This window comes from Phascolarctos cinereus, unplaced genomic scaffold (genome assembly GCF_003287225.1).
Source record: "Phascolarctos cinereus isolate Bilbo 61053 unplaced genomic scaffold, phaCin_HiC Scaffold_4;HRSCAF=312, whole genome shotgun sequence".
Lineage (NCBI taxonomy): Eukaryota > Metazoa > Chordata > Mammalia > Diprotodontia > Phascolarctidae > Phascolarctos > Phascolarctos cinereus.
In genome coordinates this window covers 89,738,927-89,756,391 of record NW_027555847.1, presented here as the reverse complement: position 1 = coordinate 89,756,391, position 17,465 = coordinate 89,738,927, and the positions used below count along the sequence as shown (strand labels likewise).

The window sequence follows — 17,465 nt, the reverse complement described above, 5'->3', positions numbered from 1 at the left end:
AACAAATCTAAAAGAACTCAACTAACCTGTCATGTCAGAGAATTTGGGGAAATGACTGAGTGACAAGGAATGAGAGTGCCATTAAGCAGTGTGTAGACCATACTCTTTATAGGTTAAATTTTGTACCTAAAATTCTCTTAATTCCATCCACTTGTTCAAGTTACTCAACTATGAAAACAAGAACCATAAACCGTAAAGATGTGAACACTTGCTAACCATGATGGAAATGTGCTCTTTTTCATTTCAGGAAGGAATAATTTTGAGCCTTGGAGAGGAAGAGGGAAAGATGAGACTTCACACATAGTAAGAGATTGAGGTTAAGTATTTTTTTAATTTCTACAAGGTCCCCTCAAGGAGTAGGGGAAATTTAATGAAATGTATATAAATCAGTTGTTTTCAATATGTACAAAAGTATCTTCTACATTTCTGAATGCTACCAGCTCCCAAATATTTCTTTTCTAGTAAAGGTGACATTACAAAAACAGCCCGATGATGCACTTTCTATTAAGTATCACAATACACAACATAATTGAATTTTATTCAAAAATAATTCCAAAATACAGAACAAGTCCTTTAAGAAGAAAAGCTATTTCTGTAATTCACTTCAGTAAACACATGAGCTGAACACTGCAGCTAAGGGTTGTCCCTTGTGAGGGAGGAAAACAAGCAATGCTTCAGTTCAGGATAAAAATCCACTCTGGGCTGAGAGATACAGGGAAGTCCCAGCCCAAGAGTAACTTTTACTTTTACCTAATTAGATCTGGCAGTTTCTCTCTGATGTTCTGAATGTGTTATTTCTCCGAGTTGTACTTAGTTTGTCTTCTTCCCAACAAAGTTTCTGAAGACTTTTGGTATGACACAGGCACTGTTGTGCACTTAATATGAAATGTCTAGAGGGTCATGGTAGTCTGGATTAAGTCTTTTTCCTAATAAAATTTTATCTACTAGTTTGGAAGTCAAATAATTTTTAAAAAACACTTTTCCATAATAGGATGGTTTTCAAGACAGGGTAACCAACAGTTTTCCAAAACCTCTGACTTTTCTAACTTGAAGCCTTTCTTTAAACTGCCAAGTGTACCATGGATGCCTCATCGGATTATCCATCTGTTACATTTCAGTCTGAATTGGCAATTAAGGACAACTGGAAAAAAATCCAAAAACCAAATCAATTACACCAATTTTACTGTTTATAAAAAATATGGGCATGGGGTTACCTCAAAACATCAACTTTTTCCGTTTTGAAAGTTATGAAGGCCTTGAAAAAACACACTGTTGCAACATTACTTATCGATGCCAACTCACAAATGCGAGGGTTTTATTTTTAAAGTCACAGAAATTCACTCCTTAGTACAGAAGTTCTACATAGAGATGTATTTCTAGACTGGTTGAATCACTGTGGTGGTGTTTCCTTTTTTAAAGCACTGACTGGAGAAGCCTACTTCTGTGAATGCTTTCAGCCGGCACACCAATTCTATTCAGTAGGTCTAGGCAGTCAGACCGACATGCACAACGGCATTGCCAGGGAGCATATGGAACATAGCAAAACTTGTAAGAATGGTGAAGGGACCATGTCCCAGAAGGAACCACTTAGAATGCCATTGTGTTGCAAAGACATTTCATTTTCCCCTTTGCTGCAATTGTAACGTACAGTGTATAAGGCCAACATTTTAAGGAGGCACCAAGGGGCACCCAAGCACCACAGCATGGACTGACATGCAACTTTTTTCTTAACAGGTTAAACTCCTAATAATAGTCTTTTTCTAAAAGCAGATAAGACATTAAGTTCTCAGGGATGGTGCATTTGGATATGATATTTACAGTTAAGGCGCTATTCTTAAACTCACCCCCTGGCTCACAGTAATTATGACTACATGATGTTTTAAGTTCATCATTTTTCTCATACCTTTGAGACGGCAAAGAAGAAAGGAATGAATTAAGAACCTTGGAGGCATTACTTTGTATTCCCTGGCTACTACTGGGATTAAATCTGTGTGGTTTTATTTCCGAGAGTATGTATGTACAAGACACCACTGAATCGGTGTATAAACAGTTTTAAAACTTCAATCAGTTTAATAAAGAGAAATGGCAGCCTTTGACAGTTCTCCTTCACAGTTCTACTCTTGGCAGCCCAGAAACTAAAATGTGAACAAAAGACCACAAAGCCCAAAGTTCCATGAGGAATATTTTGGTATACACTTTAAGTAATCATGAAATTTACACAGAGATACAATTTGGTGGATGGGAAAAAACTTGATTTGAGAAAATAAAATTGGTTTTCATAGTTGGCTGCTGTGAAATGTAGACAAAAAGTAAAATCTCTTTAAGTGACAGATCTGCGTACTTTTCAAACTTCTGTTCACCACTGAAAGAACTCAAGACTGATTAAGTGGGATCTGGTTTCCCTTGTTTCCATTTGATACTGAAGAACAGAACAGTGGATTGACTGCCATTACAATTTTCACATATTTGATACTTTTCAAATAGAAATATAATCAGCACCACCAAGGGAACTTTTCTCAGCTGTATCTGCTGCTTTCACTGGGGCTTCGGTGATTAGAATAGCTTCGGTCACTTTCACTGTCAGAGCCGTAAGATCTACAACTCCTGGACAAAAATAACAATACAGACACCCCTTAATTTTAAAACTTCAAAATCCTATTCTCATACCTTCTATATGATAAAAGTAGCCCGACAGCACAATTCTCAACACGCTTATTTATAAGACATAAAATTGAGAATATCAGAAAAAAAGCTGAAGGAGAAAGGGAGGCCGCCTGATAGTGAGAACAGAATGGGCCAACTACGGGACTCTCAGGCATTTTCATACTTTAGGAGAATAACACCAGGTTTAAAATATAATGAATAAGGGAAGGAAGCTCACATGCCAGTAAATTCTTTGCAACCCATGTAAGAATACAGTAGAACAGTGATTTAACAAAGTAATTCACAATCCAAAAGAAGTATTAGCTTTCATTTTTTATTTTTAAAATGAGTGAGGAAAGAAAAATGGTTAAATGAAAAGAGAAACAGGTGAACCACGGCATTAAATGGCAGCCCAAGGTCAGTGATTTCAAATTGTGGGAACCCAGAAAAATGGTGGATATTGGTCAAGACAGAAGCTTACTACCATTCAAGTACCCTAGAAAGAACCATTACCATGTTGCTATGATGCTCCTTTAATATATTATCAAAGCGTTTTTCACTGAATAACTGGTCCAAGCAGTTGATCTTTTAATCAAGGTAAATAATCACAGCATTTTCTTTTAGCTTTTAGTTTTCTCTTCAAAAAGCATTTGACTTTGTCAGTCTTGATTATTTCTAAGAAATGGCCTTGATGCAGAAAGTGGGACATAGCTTTTCTTATGCTACCCTCCATTCCTTCCAAAACGAATGTTTGTCCAAGGAAGTATGAATATTTAAAAATTCATTTTGAAAATTAACATGAATGAAAACTAATAAACGCTAACTCTTTGATCTAGACTGACATATTTTTTTAAATTCAAGATTAGAAACATACTATTTCTGACTCAGAGACTTATTCCTTCTTCTTGACACAACAAAGATGACATTTCTTAACACAAATAACTTGGCAAAGAGTTACCAATGGGGACTTTAAAGAGTCCAACTTATCGACACTTACCTAGACCGCCTATTATAACTCCGAGATCGTCGGTAACTGTCACTCCTTTTGCTCCTACTTCTACTGCGACTTCTGCTGTAATAGCTGTCATAAGTGTAGGACCTACTTTAACCAGTAACAACAAATATTTAAAGCTCTTCAAAGGTAATCATTCATATACACTACTATAAGAAATTATATCAGCATAAGGCTCTATCTTGAAAGAGGCATTTTATAGTGAAAAAGTAAAAAACTGTGTAACAAAAACATTTATCATTAATGGAAATGTTAGGTTCATTATATTAAACATAAAACTATTAACCTCTTTTCCCTAATGAAAGGGACTACACAAAATTAAAGTGAAATATATTGATTGAGAGATCTTATTAGGCAATTATATTCCATAAAGAACTGCCTTTACAATTTTAAATCAATTGTTACTTTTTGATACTTCTCCCTTCCCTAGTCACCACTCCCCTATGCAGTCCCTGTAGTTTGCCCATTAGAACAGAAACATACTTTTTCTTTCACTCATTCATAATGCACTGATACATAAATTATCAGATAAGGACCTTTAATTTTAGAAACAATTTAATCCCGTTCAATTTATTTTGATTATGAAGAGGATAAAATACATTTTAAATGAATGGATTATGAAATAAACACTAATAATGCCAGCAACTATTGAGCAATGCAGTATAGTATATAGACTCCATTTTACTAAGTGGGTAATCCTAGATAAATCTTTCTCTCTGAGACTCTACTTTCATCAACTGATTAAGGATAATAACGCTTGGACTACCTAATTCATAAGGTTGTTGTGAAAAAAGCATTCTATAAATTCAATTCAATGAATATTTAGCAATCACCTACTATTTGCAAGGTTCTGAGGTATGTGCTGGAGATATAAAGACAAAAATGAACAGTCCCTGCCCACAAGGGGGATATATGTATGCAAGTGAATACAGCACATATACAAGTAATTTATGAGGGAGAGAGAATGAACCTTTAAATTTCTATAGCAATGTCAGCTCTATCATTATTACATAAAGATGCAGTTCGAACCTGGATCGACTGTGATGATCATAAGAGCTGCTCCTGGATCGGCTTCTGCTATATGTCCTACTATTGAATATTTACAGGGGAAAAAATTGTGTAGATTAATTAAAATGGACTATTGTAAAATTACAGAAACCCAAATATTTATCAATCAGTAGTAGTGAAAACTCAAATGACAAGCTTCTAGAATACGCAGCCACACAAATCCTGTTTTAGTCTTTAAAATACACTAATATTGTACATGAAGGACCCAATATTGCTTACCAACTCTTCTGTTTGAGTATTTTTGAAACAGAGGTACTACATAAAACACTATGACACTAAGTTTGCTATATCTAGTGTTAGGGTGGTGAATTGATGAGAGTGGATAGAAGGGATCTGCAGACCCTGTGAGAAAGGGAGTTCACATCCTGCTAAGGGTCTGGAGAAGTAACGAAAAAGGATCTAGGGAACACCTAGAAACTGGTAGGCTCTGGGCTTGAAGTGCATACACGTATGTATGTACGTACATCACACACACACACACACACACACACACACACACACACACACACACACACACCCTTCTACCAGTGATCAACAAGTACACGCAATTGGATAAAAACAGAATTTTGGAAGAATGTGAAGACACCGAGGGTCTATATCCTTAGCTTCCTTTCTTTGCTCCCTAGCTAGAGGGTTTCTATTTTCCCTCCCCAACACAAGAACATCAGGACCTAGGAACAGGCACACAGACTGTACACATATAATCATTTCTTTATTTATCTTTTTTCTCAGCTCAGTCGTCCTCTGTCTAGTGTTCACCAATTACCGTTTTCTCCTCACTGGCTTCTATCTCCTTATGTCTTTTTATAGTTATTGGGAAGAGACAACAGTGACTGTAGGATGACAGCGTACAGATCGATGTCAACAAGCATTCACTAAGAGCCTACTATATGCAACATCAAATGATAGGATTTAAAAAATATCTATGCTACAGAATGGTTTTCCACTTGAGGGAAACTTACCTGTGGCTTTTATAACTGTGATAAGAACTACTGCGACTTCGTGATCGATCTCTACTGTACCATCCTCTGCTCCGACTTCTGGAATAACTTCTTGAACTACAATTCAGAAATAGTTTATGAGGTATGAATATATGCAACCAAATCAGTGAACATAAAATAGCTCATTTTTTATGCTGTGAAAAAGGTGATTTCAGAACAAGAAAATTAACAGAAAACTGTGTTTCTTCGTTCATTCACTCACTCAGTAAACATTTATTAACCCCTGGCCATACACAGAAAGTCTCATGCTAAGTCCAGGTGACATGCCGTTTAGGTCAAATCCGAATACTGCCTGGAGCTCATATGCTGTCAAGGGGCTAGGTAGGAGACAAAGACATAATAAATAAGCCATTATCAAGGGCAAAGGACAAAGCTATATATGCAAGGGTCAAAGGGGAAAGCTGTTACCAACTAACAGGATTAGTGATGGCTTCATGGAGGAAATGGCATGAGTCAGATTTAATTTTGTCTTAATTAAAAAAAAATTTGTAGGCAAAGAGTTATAAGAGAATAACACAAGCAAAGGCAGAGAAATAGGAAAAAATGGCACGAGTTTGGAGGACACAAAATGGTATTTGTGAAAGAAACTAAAATGAGATAAACCTGGAAGAATAGAATATTGCCATTTGTGGAGAGTTTTGAAATGTTAAGAAAAAGTCTGTTACTTTAATTAATGGGAAGTCAGTAGGGTTTGTTTGGTTTTTTTTTTGAGAAAAGGGACAATGTGACCAGGTTTATACATAAGGAAAAAATGGAGAGGGAAGAGTGTAGGAAGGGGAACTAGGTTTGTCCTGTGGTAGCTGCAATGTGTATACGGGAAAATACAAGAGATCAAGGAGCTAGAACTGATAACACCCAGTAACTAATTAGAAAGGAAAGGTGAAGGAGAAGGAAGATTCCAAAATAACCTCCCAAGAACTTTTACGTAAGGACTCTTGACAGAGGCTAACTCGGAAGGTAAGACAGTGTCCAGGTAATGAGACAATCTCTCAAATTACCACAGTTCCAATTACAGAGGGTAAAAATTGAGACTATTAGCAGACTACAAAGGAAAAACAGAAAAAGTGTTCTAGAGGAGAAAAGCTGTAAGACAAAGAGAAAAACCACAGTGATAGTGGCAGAAGGGCAGAAAAGGGGTAGAAGATGCTAGGAGTCAGTTTTTATACCACTTATCAACATCAATTTAACTCTTAGTACTCTTAAAAGAAAACTGCTTGGGCCAACCTACTCCTAGAAGAAGCAACCCCTGTTCTGTCAGCCTTGCTGCTGCCCTCTGACCTCAATCTGGAGTACACTTCTCTCTGCCTCTTGCAGCCTCTGAGGCACTACTCCCTCTCTGGAAAGTGTAGAAGCTCCTTGAGGGCACAGACTATCCTATTACTTGTATGCCCAGCTTAGCATACACAGCACTTGAAAACATCACAAGTGCTTTATACATTTTTATTATTCATTCATAAATGAAACCCAAAGAAATAAAGAAGCTGAAGTAGGATGGAAAGGAGTTGGTACAGTTGGTTTCTTCATACAACCAAAGGCATTAAGACATTTCATTCTCATGGTGGTAGAGGATACAGAGTAGTGGAAGATACATAGTATAAATAAGCAAAAAAACCTATCATGAAATTTGTAGCAGTGGCTAAGGAGAAGAGAAATTTTTCAAACTAAGTCAATACTTCCATATTTGGCACCTTCAGTCAAAGGCAGGCACTGAGGATGACAAAAAAATGTCAGAAAAATATGGTTTAGAAGAAATGAAAGATAAAGCCTTCTAGATTACAGAAGTTTCACATATACCTATCTGTAAATGTATACATTAAGAACATCTAGAAGAAGTACATTGGAAAACTGATATGGTTACTGATGAACAAATTGATGTTCTCTAATCTCAACTGAGGCCTCACTGATGCACAATCTTTTAATCTTCTATCCCCATTAAATTTCCAAAGTTATCTGTTCTAAACCTTTTCTTCTTAAGCCAATAAAATCACCTCTTTCCCCTTCCCCCTCTCAGTAAAGGACCTCACCCTATCAAGAAAACTGGATCCCATAGTGAGAACTCTCTTTTGCCCAATTCTATACCTCAAATCCCCTCACCATCAACCTCAAACCTCTTTTCTTTTGTTCAAGTCCCAGGGGAAAAGGTGGTTCTTTTCTTTGGAAAAGCCAATCCCTCTACTTATACCTCTGATACCATTCCCTCACAGGGCTTGTCCTTTAAATCCCTGCTGACTATAAAACATGCAGGAATATTGCTATTCTGGAAAAAGCAAAAAAAACCCCCTCCAAAAACAGAAACCAAAACAAACCTTCCCTTGATCCTGTTTATCCCCCTCTCAAACTACTGTCCTACTTTACTTTTTAATTAAAAAATTTTAATTGAAAAAAAATTTTTTTTCTCCCTTCTATCCTCCCAGTATTGGGGGAGGAGGAGAAGGGCAGCACTCTTGTAACAAATATGCACGGTCAAGCAAAACAAATTCTCACACTGGCCATGTCTAAAAAATTTATTTCATTCTGCGATATCTACTACCTCTTTGTCAGGAGGTGAACAGTATGTAGCATCACTAGCCCTCTGGTGTCACAGATGATCACGGCACTGATCAGGGTTCTCACTGCTTTTAAAGTTCTTTTTTACACTGTTGTTATTATATAAATTGTTTTGGTTCTGCTCACTTCACTCTACCTCAGTCCCCAAGTATTCCCAAGTTTCTCTAAAATCATCCTTTTCATCATTTTTTTTTACAACACAATAGTATTACTTTCTTCCTTGCTTCTCTAATTTATTTACGATGTCACCCTTAATGTGTATATGTCATGCATCCATTTGAACCTTATCTTGGCAGATGATGTGATATGTTGTCTGTATCTGGTTTCTGCCAGACTGCTTCCCAGTTTTTCCAGCAGTTTCTGTTGAAGAGTGAGCCCTTAACCCAATTGCTTTGGCCTTTTGAGTTTACTCAAACAGTAGGTTACTAAGTTCATCTGCTTCTCAGCGTTGCGTACCTATAATTTGTTCTACTGATCAACTTCTCTATTTTTTTAACCATCATTTTGATGATTACTGTTTTGTAGTGTAGTTTGAAATGTGGTACTGCTACACTGAAAGCAATGGGTTTCCCATCACTGGACGTCTAAGTAACTTTATCTGGGACATTAAGAACAGGCTTCCTGTTCAAGTACTGTTTAGGTTCAGGTTAGACAAGGAATCTCTTTAATCTCTTCCAATCCTGAAATTGTGATTCTGTAACAATGGAACTACCACACCTGGACTCTAGTATCTCATTCTCTGATGTGCAAACTGAATAAGTGGAAATGGCACTAAAGACAAAGGCAGAATGAGCACCTTCATACCACACTGACCCATGTACCCACATTTTAATCTTTATAAAAATTTTAATAATGATCTACACATATACTGAAGCTATCTTAGATGAAAACATGACAAGAGAACAGGTTTTCACAAAGGATATTCTACAATAGATATTTTTCATAATCACACAACTGACTGAAAGGTACAGGGAATGTTTTTTTTTTAATGATAAAAAAGTATTCGATTCAATAGAGCCAGATATAGCTTTAAAGGTTCTCTTGCAATGAGATGTCTTCTATGTATATGTTCAGATCACAAATGATTCTTTAATAAATCCAATGAGAGAGGTGACTTTTGAGCATCATTATCAAGAAAGGCTATACCAACAGGAAGAAATGTTTGTCAAAGGTATAAGTCACTGTCATGGAGGCTAAGGCTAGCAGAGTCCATTGAACTCTGGGAGGATAAGGATTCTAGATGCTCATGTCTGTGGATGACATCATGTTATTTACTTTAAGCCTTGGCATGCTGTGGAGCCTCCTAAGTGATATACATAAACACCCAGGACTTCAGCCTAACAATCTACAAAAAAAAAATTTCAAGTGACTAAAGAATACCTTTTTTCCAAGGTATAACACGCAGCTAAATGGATAGCCCATTGAGCTAGTCCATGAATCCACTTTAGGACAAGACCCTGCAGGTGGATAATGAATAAGCTGTGTCAAGAATCAAAGACGAAGAAGAAATAGGGTTAGATTACAGTTGAGAAACTGCACAGGACATTCATCAATCCTAACCTCCTGCCTAACACAAAAGACCATCTTTTTAAACACAAATTATCTTCTGATACTATAATGCTGAAAATCTTGCTACATCACAATCTTATAATGATTAAAACTGCAGGTAATCTGACAAGCAATGGGGACATATGGTGTCTCTGACTAAACTGGGTCATACTAATGATGATGAATTGAGCAGAAGTGGTATAACAGAGAGCAACCAAATGTACGAGTGGAAAAAGTGGTGACGGGTCTTGAAAAACAGGCTGAGTGCTGCACTAGTTCCTATATCATGATGAAAAGACCTAGAGGAAGATTTCCTATGGAATATTTATAAAAGGACACAGCCAGAGAGGTTCAAGGTAAGTAGAGGAGTTATAAGATGAACTGATGGAGAAAACCTATCGTAAACACTACCTACCTCCTGATAGGGAAGTAATGGGCTCAAGATACAGAATGAGACATACATGTTTGCACAGCCAATGTGGGAATTTATTTTGCTTAACTATGCAATTTCTTATAAGGGTTCCGTTTTTATTTTTTTTTCCCAAGGGGGTGGGAGGAGGTAAGGAAAGAAACTAAATGCTCATTAACTGAAAAAATAAAACAAAAGATGTACAACCAGAGGAAGTAACTGCACTGATGAGATAACAGATTCATCTTAGTACTGAAATACAGTAGAAAGGGATGCGTAATGAGACATAAGATATAACTGAAGAGAAAGGAAATTTTTTTTATAAGAAACCAGAAAAGGAGCCAGTCAGCACCCTTCCATTACAGTGCTCTTCCCCAGACTTAAATATTTTTCGTTTCACTCTTTTCACCATATAGACTATTGGGAACGCAAAGCCGGACATTTACAGAAACTTCCTTGCTCCTTATTACCGGTGTCTTTTCTTGGAAATGTTCACAACTTTGTCAACTGACAGTTTATCTGAAGAATGTCTTAAAGATGATTTGTTTTAATGTTTTCCTTCTAAATGAATCCATACATTATTAGGCAAGTCACAACTTTCCTCATTTATAAATGAGGTTAGACTAGGTGATCATGAGGCCCCTTTCTAATTCTAACATTTTTTGTTCAGATGTCTCCCAGCTCTGACATTTTATCAAATGGAGAAAATATTTTTTTTGGGGGGGGGGAGCATGAGAGGAGGAAGAGGAAATGAAACCAGAAAACTGCTCACCGGTAAGAATAAGTAGAACTTCGAGATCGACTTCTTGACTGACTGGAGGACACGGACCTTGTTCTGTGTCTTGACTTGGTTTCAGACTTGCTCCGGGACCTACTCGGACTCCTGGATTGGCTGTTGTCATCTCGACTGGGCGTCTGCTCTTCACTAGAGCTCTCTCGATTTCTTGGTCTCCGGTTTAGCCGTGCAGTTTTTCTCACCTCATCAAAGAGAGAACCAGGACGAACTTTGTTTTTGCTTTTGATTTCTATGCGCAGGCCTTGTGGTTTTGTGTCAGGTACAGAAGGTAAAGTCTTAATTTCCATAGCACCGGAAGTTGTAGTTGATGACAGATTACTCACGCCTTGCAAAGGCTTCCATTTATTATCAACTATGTTGCTCTGGCTTCTTTCACTCACGTCTGACTTAACAGAATTTTCAACAGTACTGGCGAATCCAAGAGTATTACCTTCCTGCTTTCCTACTTCACTCACGGTCTTGTTTTCAGTCATACTGCTTTCTTGATTAATAACCACAGTTTCCAGATTCTCATTCTGCAAATCCTGGTTTAGAGCAGTATTTATATCTGGAGTACCAAAACTCAGATTGCTTGGAGGGGAAATCTCTAACTTTACAGGAGAGTTGCGTTCTGGAGTACAAATCTCCATATTATCATCTGTCTGCACCACATCTTCTATTCCACTTCGAATGGTTTCATCAACATGCTGATTATTTTTTTGGGAAGTGGATACACTTTTTTCTGCATTTAAAACGCTGGTGGAAGCATTGGGTTTACCATTGTCTTTAGAGAATGGATTAGAATCTGCTGAAGTGTTAATCACATTATGTTTGCCTGAGTGGCTGCTGTCACCACAGAGTTTCTCAGTTTTCATATTCTTATCTTTGATAATTTCACTGTTTTCAAGATCTTGTTTTTTCCCCTTTATGTCCTTGGTAACTTGGTTTTCATTAATTTCTTCCTCCTCCTCTTCACCAAATTCCAGTGGGGGTTGCCAATGAAAGGTTTCCTTTCGTTTCTGAACCTTGTGTTTTTTCTCTTTTTTTCCTTTGGATTTCTCTTTCAACTTTTTAGTGTGTTCTTTTTTAACATTCTTCTCTGATCTGTGTTTGTGTTTCTTTGATTTTCCTCGATGGTTTTCAGAATTGGAGTGGGAGCTCTCTGAAATGGAAGGTGATAGGTGCTGTTTGCTTGGCTTCCAAGCACTCTCACTATCTGAAATAAGGATGCTTTCGGAAGATTTTGGCGCGGGTTTGGCCTTCGTGAAGGTCCCCACAAACTCTACATCAGATTCTGATGTAGCCTCTCCTTCCTCTTTATCAGAAACTGGCCTAGAATCTTCTTTACTCTTGTTTACTTCTCGCTCTGAATTGGACTCAGAGTCCCATCTGCTGCCAGCATAATTCTTCCTTTTGGATTTTTCTCCATTAAGAAGATAGTCAGAGGAACTCTCATTTAACACCTTCTTTTTGGAATGATCACTATCCCATTCAGACTTTGATTTCTCTTCATCTCTGTTATTAGATGCACTTTTTTCCTGTTTCTTATTATTGGTACCTTCTCCTTGGCCATGTTTCTCTCTTTCTAGGTTTGGCTGTGTAACTTTCACAAATGATTGTTCACTATCTGAAGAATAGTCTAAAGAAGACTTGCTTTCACTATCTTTTCTCTTTCGTGAGGACTCATCTCCACCTTTGACATACTTATTGTTAAGTGTTCTTTCAGAGCTACAGACCTGTCTTTTCTTTGAATCAATAATATTCTTCTCATTGGCTCTAGATTTTCTTTTCGTTCGTCTTCCATCATCACTGCTAACAGAATATGAAGATGACCTACTATATCTGGATCTATCACTGTATTTGCCTCGTGAATGGGATCTAGGAGTTGATAGAGACTGAGACCTTGAATGTGAGCTAGCTGGACTCCCTGATCTTGTGTATGATCTTGAATAAGACCTACTTCTGGAAGATCTGCTTCTTGATCTTGGTGAACTCTCTGAACTTCTATCACTATGATATTTTGAATAACCACTCCAATCGCTATCTGAACTCTTTTCCCTCTTACGATAAGACGATGAAATACTGGGCTCTTTTACATTTGTTAAACTGTACGTGTTTGGGGGAGGAAGTAAATGTGTTGTCTTAGCCTTCATTTCTTGAATTCGTTCATAAGAGGGCTTCCAGGGCTTCTGTCCAGGTTTCCATCGTGAAGGTGGAGGACTATCACTTAAAGGTATTACAGGAATACTTTCAGCTACTATTGGCTGCACAACAACCTTGTCATTTGGTGGCACTGCTGCTCTTATGGGCTCTGTTTTGATTGGTTTATTTTCATTTAATCGAGAGGCTGTACTTCTGGGGGATTTAGATGTTGTCCTCTGACATCTGGACTTGGAATTGGATCTGGACTTTGACCTACTTTGAGAAAGTGATGAGGACTTTGATGCTGTCCTTGACCTAGAGCTTCCTTTGGAATATGAACGAGATTGGGATTTTGATCTGTAGTATGAATGAGAATCTCTGCTATACTGGGTTGAAGAGCTTTGCTCATCCTTGTCAGATTTAGACCAGCCCCTCTTAGATGAGTGCTGGGATGATGATGACGAATGAGATCTCCTTTCTCGATCACAAGGAGATTTCATTTGCTGGATTGAAGATCTGGAGGATTCAACATTTGAAAGTTGAGAGATTTTCTTTTTCTTGGTTGGTTTGTGTCTCTTGCAGTGTTTCTGCTTTTTAGCTTTCTTTTTATGTTTTACTTTTTTCTCTTTTCTGTGTTTTTTGTGATGACTGTCAGAATGTCTTACTGTACTAAGGTCAGAATAATAGCCATTATATGACCATGATCTTGATCTTTGAGACAAGCTTCTTTCATCCCACCGGCTTGAACATGGGTCACTTAACCTATGAACAAGGACACAGAGTCAGCACATCATCTCATTAAATTTTTTATGTTCAAAAATATTCTAGGTTGCCACCACCAAAAAACTGCTCACAACCAAATACATGCATAGCACCACAAGAAACCTTTGCAAGAGATTAATCAAAGAACCACAAAGATTCTCTAGTGCCATGGAGAAAATAAAGTAATGAAAAGAACTTAAGGCTTTCCTTAGAAGTAATGCCAATAAGACAACACAGTGTAATGAAAAGAGCTCTAGAATGTGACCTGAGAAGTCTTGGGTTTGAATCCTGGCTCTACTACATTTTTACCTATGTGACTCTGAGCAAATCACTTCACTTCTCTGGGCCTATTTCCTCATATAAAAAATGAGAGACCTAGACTAGAGAATCTAAAAAATCTTTCACAGCTCTAAATTCTATGATTCTATGGAGAGTATCAATTCATGTCCTCCCTCCAAAGCAGGACTGTACCTAGTACCTGGGATAATTCCATGAACATACTTGCCTCAGCATTATTTTAGATACAACTCGCAGATGCCATTAGAGTCAAAGATGAGATTTCACCACATAGACCTGATTTGGGGTTTTAGTGCATATGTTGACCAGGTATTCTAGAAAAGGCTTCATTCCTTAAACAGATGAGAATTAATGGGTAGAAGACCATGCTTTTAAATAGGATATACTACTGTGTATGGTGTAATGAGAGAGCTGGATTTGAAGTGCAATTAAATCCTGGTTCTGCTACTTATTACCTATGTCATCCTGGGCAAGTTATTTACCTCCTTTGGTCTTTACTCTCCCCACCTGCAAAATGAGTGGGTTGAACTAGATACTTACTTCTTTTACTATTATTCAATTGAAGCATTTAGTCAGTGAGTGCCTATTCTGCCTCTAGTAACATCTTAGTCAATGGAAATATAAAACAGTCCTTGACCTCAATGAGCTTATATTCTACTAGGAGAAAACAACATGAATACATATACATACACACACACACATACACACACACACACACACACACACACAATATGGAGCAAACAGAATTTATATAGAGCTTTGAAGTTTGCAAAATGCTTTACAAATACATAATTTGATTCTCACAACAACCCTTGTAGGTAGCTACTATTATTACCCCCATTTTACAGATGAGGAAACCAAGGCAGACAAAGGTTAAATGAATTGCCCAGAATCATACTGCCAGTTAAGTGTCTAGGCCGATTTTGAACTCAGGTTCTTCCTGATTCCAGAAATACAAAGTATTTTCAGTGCAGAGAGCACTAACAGTAGGGACCTCTAAGGTCCCTATTCATATATATATGAAATGTATGTATCTACTATATGTATATGTGTATTCCTATAATTACCTCACATTACATCACTCTAATTTAGATTGTGACTTGCTCTTCAAAAGGGCCATCTCCAGCCCTGAAGTCAAGAGGACCTGAGTTCAAATCTGACTTCAGACACATAACACTCACTAGCTGTGTGACTTTGGGCAAGTGACTTAACCCCCACTGCCTCACAAAAGAAAAAAAAAAGGCCATCTCTAATTCTTCATTCCTCCTAGCACTTATCATACAGCAGACACCAAAGACATTCATACAAATACTGAAATTACTCCATTACGAATAAAAGCCCTTCAGACACTTGACACTTACTAGCTGTATGACCCTAGGCAAGTCACTTAACCCTGTTTGCCTCACCAAAAAAAAAAGGGGGGGGGGGAGGAGTGGGAAAAGAATAAAAGCCCTTACTTATCGCCTTTACTCCATTTTTCTCCACTGGGTGGTCTGTATGCTCTTAACCTCTGCATTTCTTCCTTCCAGTGAGGAGGCGTTTCACTGCTTTCATCATCATCTGACTCAGAACAAGACCTTGATCGAGGTGGTGTATGATACCGCTTTAAGAATAAAGATAAGATTTAAAGTCTAAGTAAACAACTCGCTACAATACAGTTTGCTTTTAAGTAGAATTTGGTACAAGACAATATCGGATACAGTCCTGCTGTTCCCTATCTCCAGAACTTCAATACAATCCAATTCTAAAGCCCAGTTCCTACACAGAAGAGGTAAACTTAATACTTAAGTCCCCTAACAAGGAACGGTAAAAAAAAAAAAAACCAACAAAAAAACCCAACAACCAAAAAAACCCCCCCACCACATAGAGTCTTAAACTGAAAAGAAAGAACATAGCTGATTGTAGGAAGTAGCTGTAATATAGGTAAAATAGCAGATACCAAATAATTCACAGGAGAAAAACAAAAATCCAGAAAAAAAGGAACCCAGAATAAAACCTGAAGTACCAGGCGCTATGTACAAAATGTAGTGACAAGCAAAAGGAGCTACAAAGCCGACTACAAGAAGGTACATGTGCCTTCATGAGCATCACTGATTGGTGCAATGGGATCCATAATTCAAATATGACTCTAGGAGGAGAAGAGATGGTAGAATAAACATTATACATTAAAAAAGATACACTCATGTGCATCCAGAAACCAGAGGAAAACAGATACAATTCAGAACATTCGGGTTAAATTCAATGGAAAGAGAAACAGAGGCAATGAAGTGACAAGAGTATGTTACAAACAGGAGAAGGACATATTGAGCAATGCAGGAAACAGATCATAAGCCTGACACTGAGACAAGGACAGATTAGTAACGGAGGACTTCAATTATCTGGACATGTGTTAATATGCTCTATGTCAAAAGCAGAGAAGCTAATCATTTCCTGGCTTGCCACAATGATAATTTCATCATTCAAAAGCTAGAATAAAGGATGAGAACTGTTATTCTGGACCAGATTCCAACCAACAAGGAGGAACTGCTAAAATAGAAATGACAGGAACCTGCTGGGGAAGTGACCACTCCATCTTAGAATTTGTGATTAGAGAAATGATAACAACTAGGGTTATATAATCTATTAGAGAACAACAAAAACTCTCACCTTGATGCAGAGCTTTAAAGTCTGTAGAACAACGTATGTCTCTTTTATCTAATTTAATCCTCATAGCAACATGAGGTAGAATACTAAAAGTACTAGGATCCCTATTGCATAGATCAGAGAACTGAGTCTCAGAGAGGTCAGGTGACTTGTCCTTAGTCATTCAGTAAGTATCAGAAGCAGTATTTGGACCCAGGTCCCTCTTAACTCCAAGTCTAGCCTCAAACTCTTATGTGCTCAAACATTTGGATGAATGTAATAACATTACATTTAACTGGGATAAATGTAAAGTCCAATACTCATATTTTAAAAAGACAGAGGAGGAATGACTAAACAGAATTTATCTGAAGAAGACTGCTTTCTGGGGGCAGTGAGGTGGCACAGTGGACAGAGCTCTGGCCTTGGAGTCAGAAAGACCTGAGTTCAAATCCAGTCTCAGACACTTGACACTTAATAGCTATGTGACCCTGAGCAAGTCACTTAACCCTGACTGCCTCACCAAAAAAAAAATTGCTTTTGGTTGCTTGAAAGCTCAATGTGAATCATCAATAGTGAGATGTTGCCACCAAAAATGCCAATGGGATCTTATTAGGCTGCCTTAAAAAAGGCATAATACCC

The 17,465-nt window shown here is 37.6% G+C and overlaps 1 protein-coding gene across 7 annotated transcripts in view; it reads right to left on the bottom strand.

The window, feature by feature from the left end:
• Nucleotides 1–311: 311 nt before the first annotated feature.
• The window catches only part of NKTR (natural killer cell triggering receptor), a 58,243-nt gene continuing 41,089 nt past the window's right edge, over nucleotides 312–17,465 (bottom strand). For 4 of the 7 annotated variants that reach the window (XM_078152406.1, XM_078152407.1, XM_078152408.1 and 1 more), the window contains 6 exons: nucleotides 15,662–15,807; nucleotides 11,001–13,907; nucleotides 5,686–5,781; nucleotides 4,685–4,744; nucleotides 3,641–3,745; nucleotides 312–2,604 (listed from right to left, as the gene is read on the bottom strand). In XM_078152406.1, the coding sequence (XP_078008532.1) occupies nucleotides 2,517–2,604; nucleotides 3,641–3,745; nucleotides 4,685–4,744; nucleotides 5,686–5,781; nucleotides 11,001–13,907; nucleotides 15,662–15,807 (3,402 nt within the window). In that variant the 3' untranslated portion in view covers nucleotides 312–2,516. The remainder of the gene's footprint in view (nucleotides 2,605–3,640; nucleotides 3,746–4,684; nucleotides 4,745–5,685; nucleotides 5,782–11,000; nucleotides 13,908–15,661; nucleotides 15,808–17,465) is intronic. The other 3 variants (XM_020999178.2, XM_020999174.2, XM_020999175.2) reach the window with 3 other exon arrangements.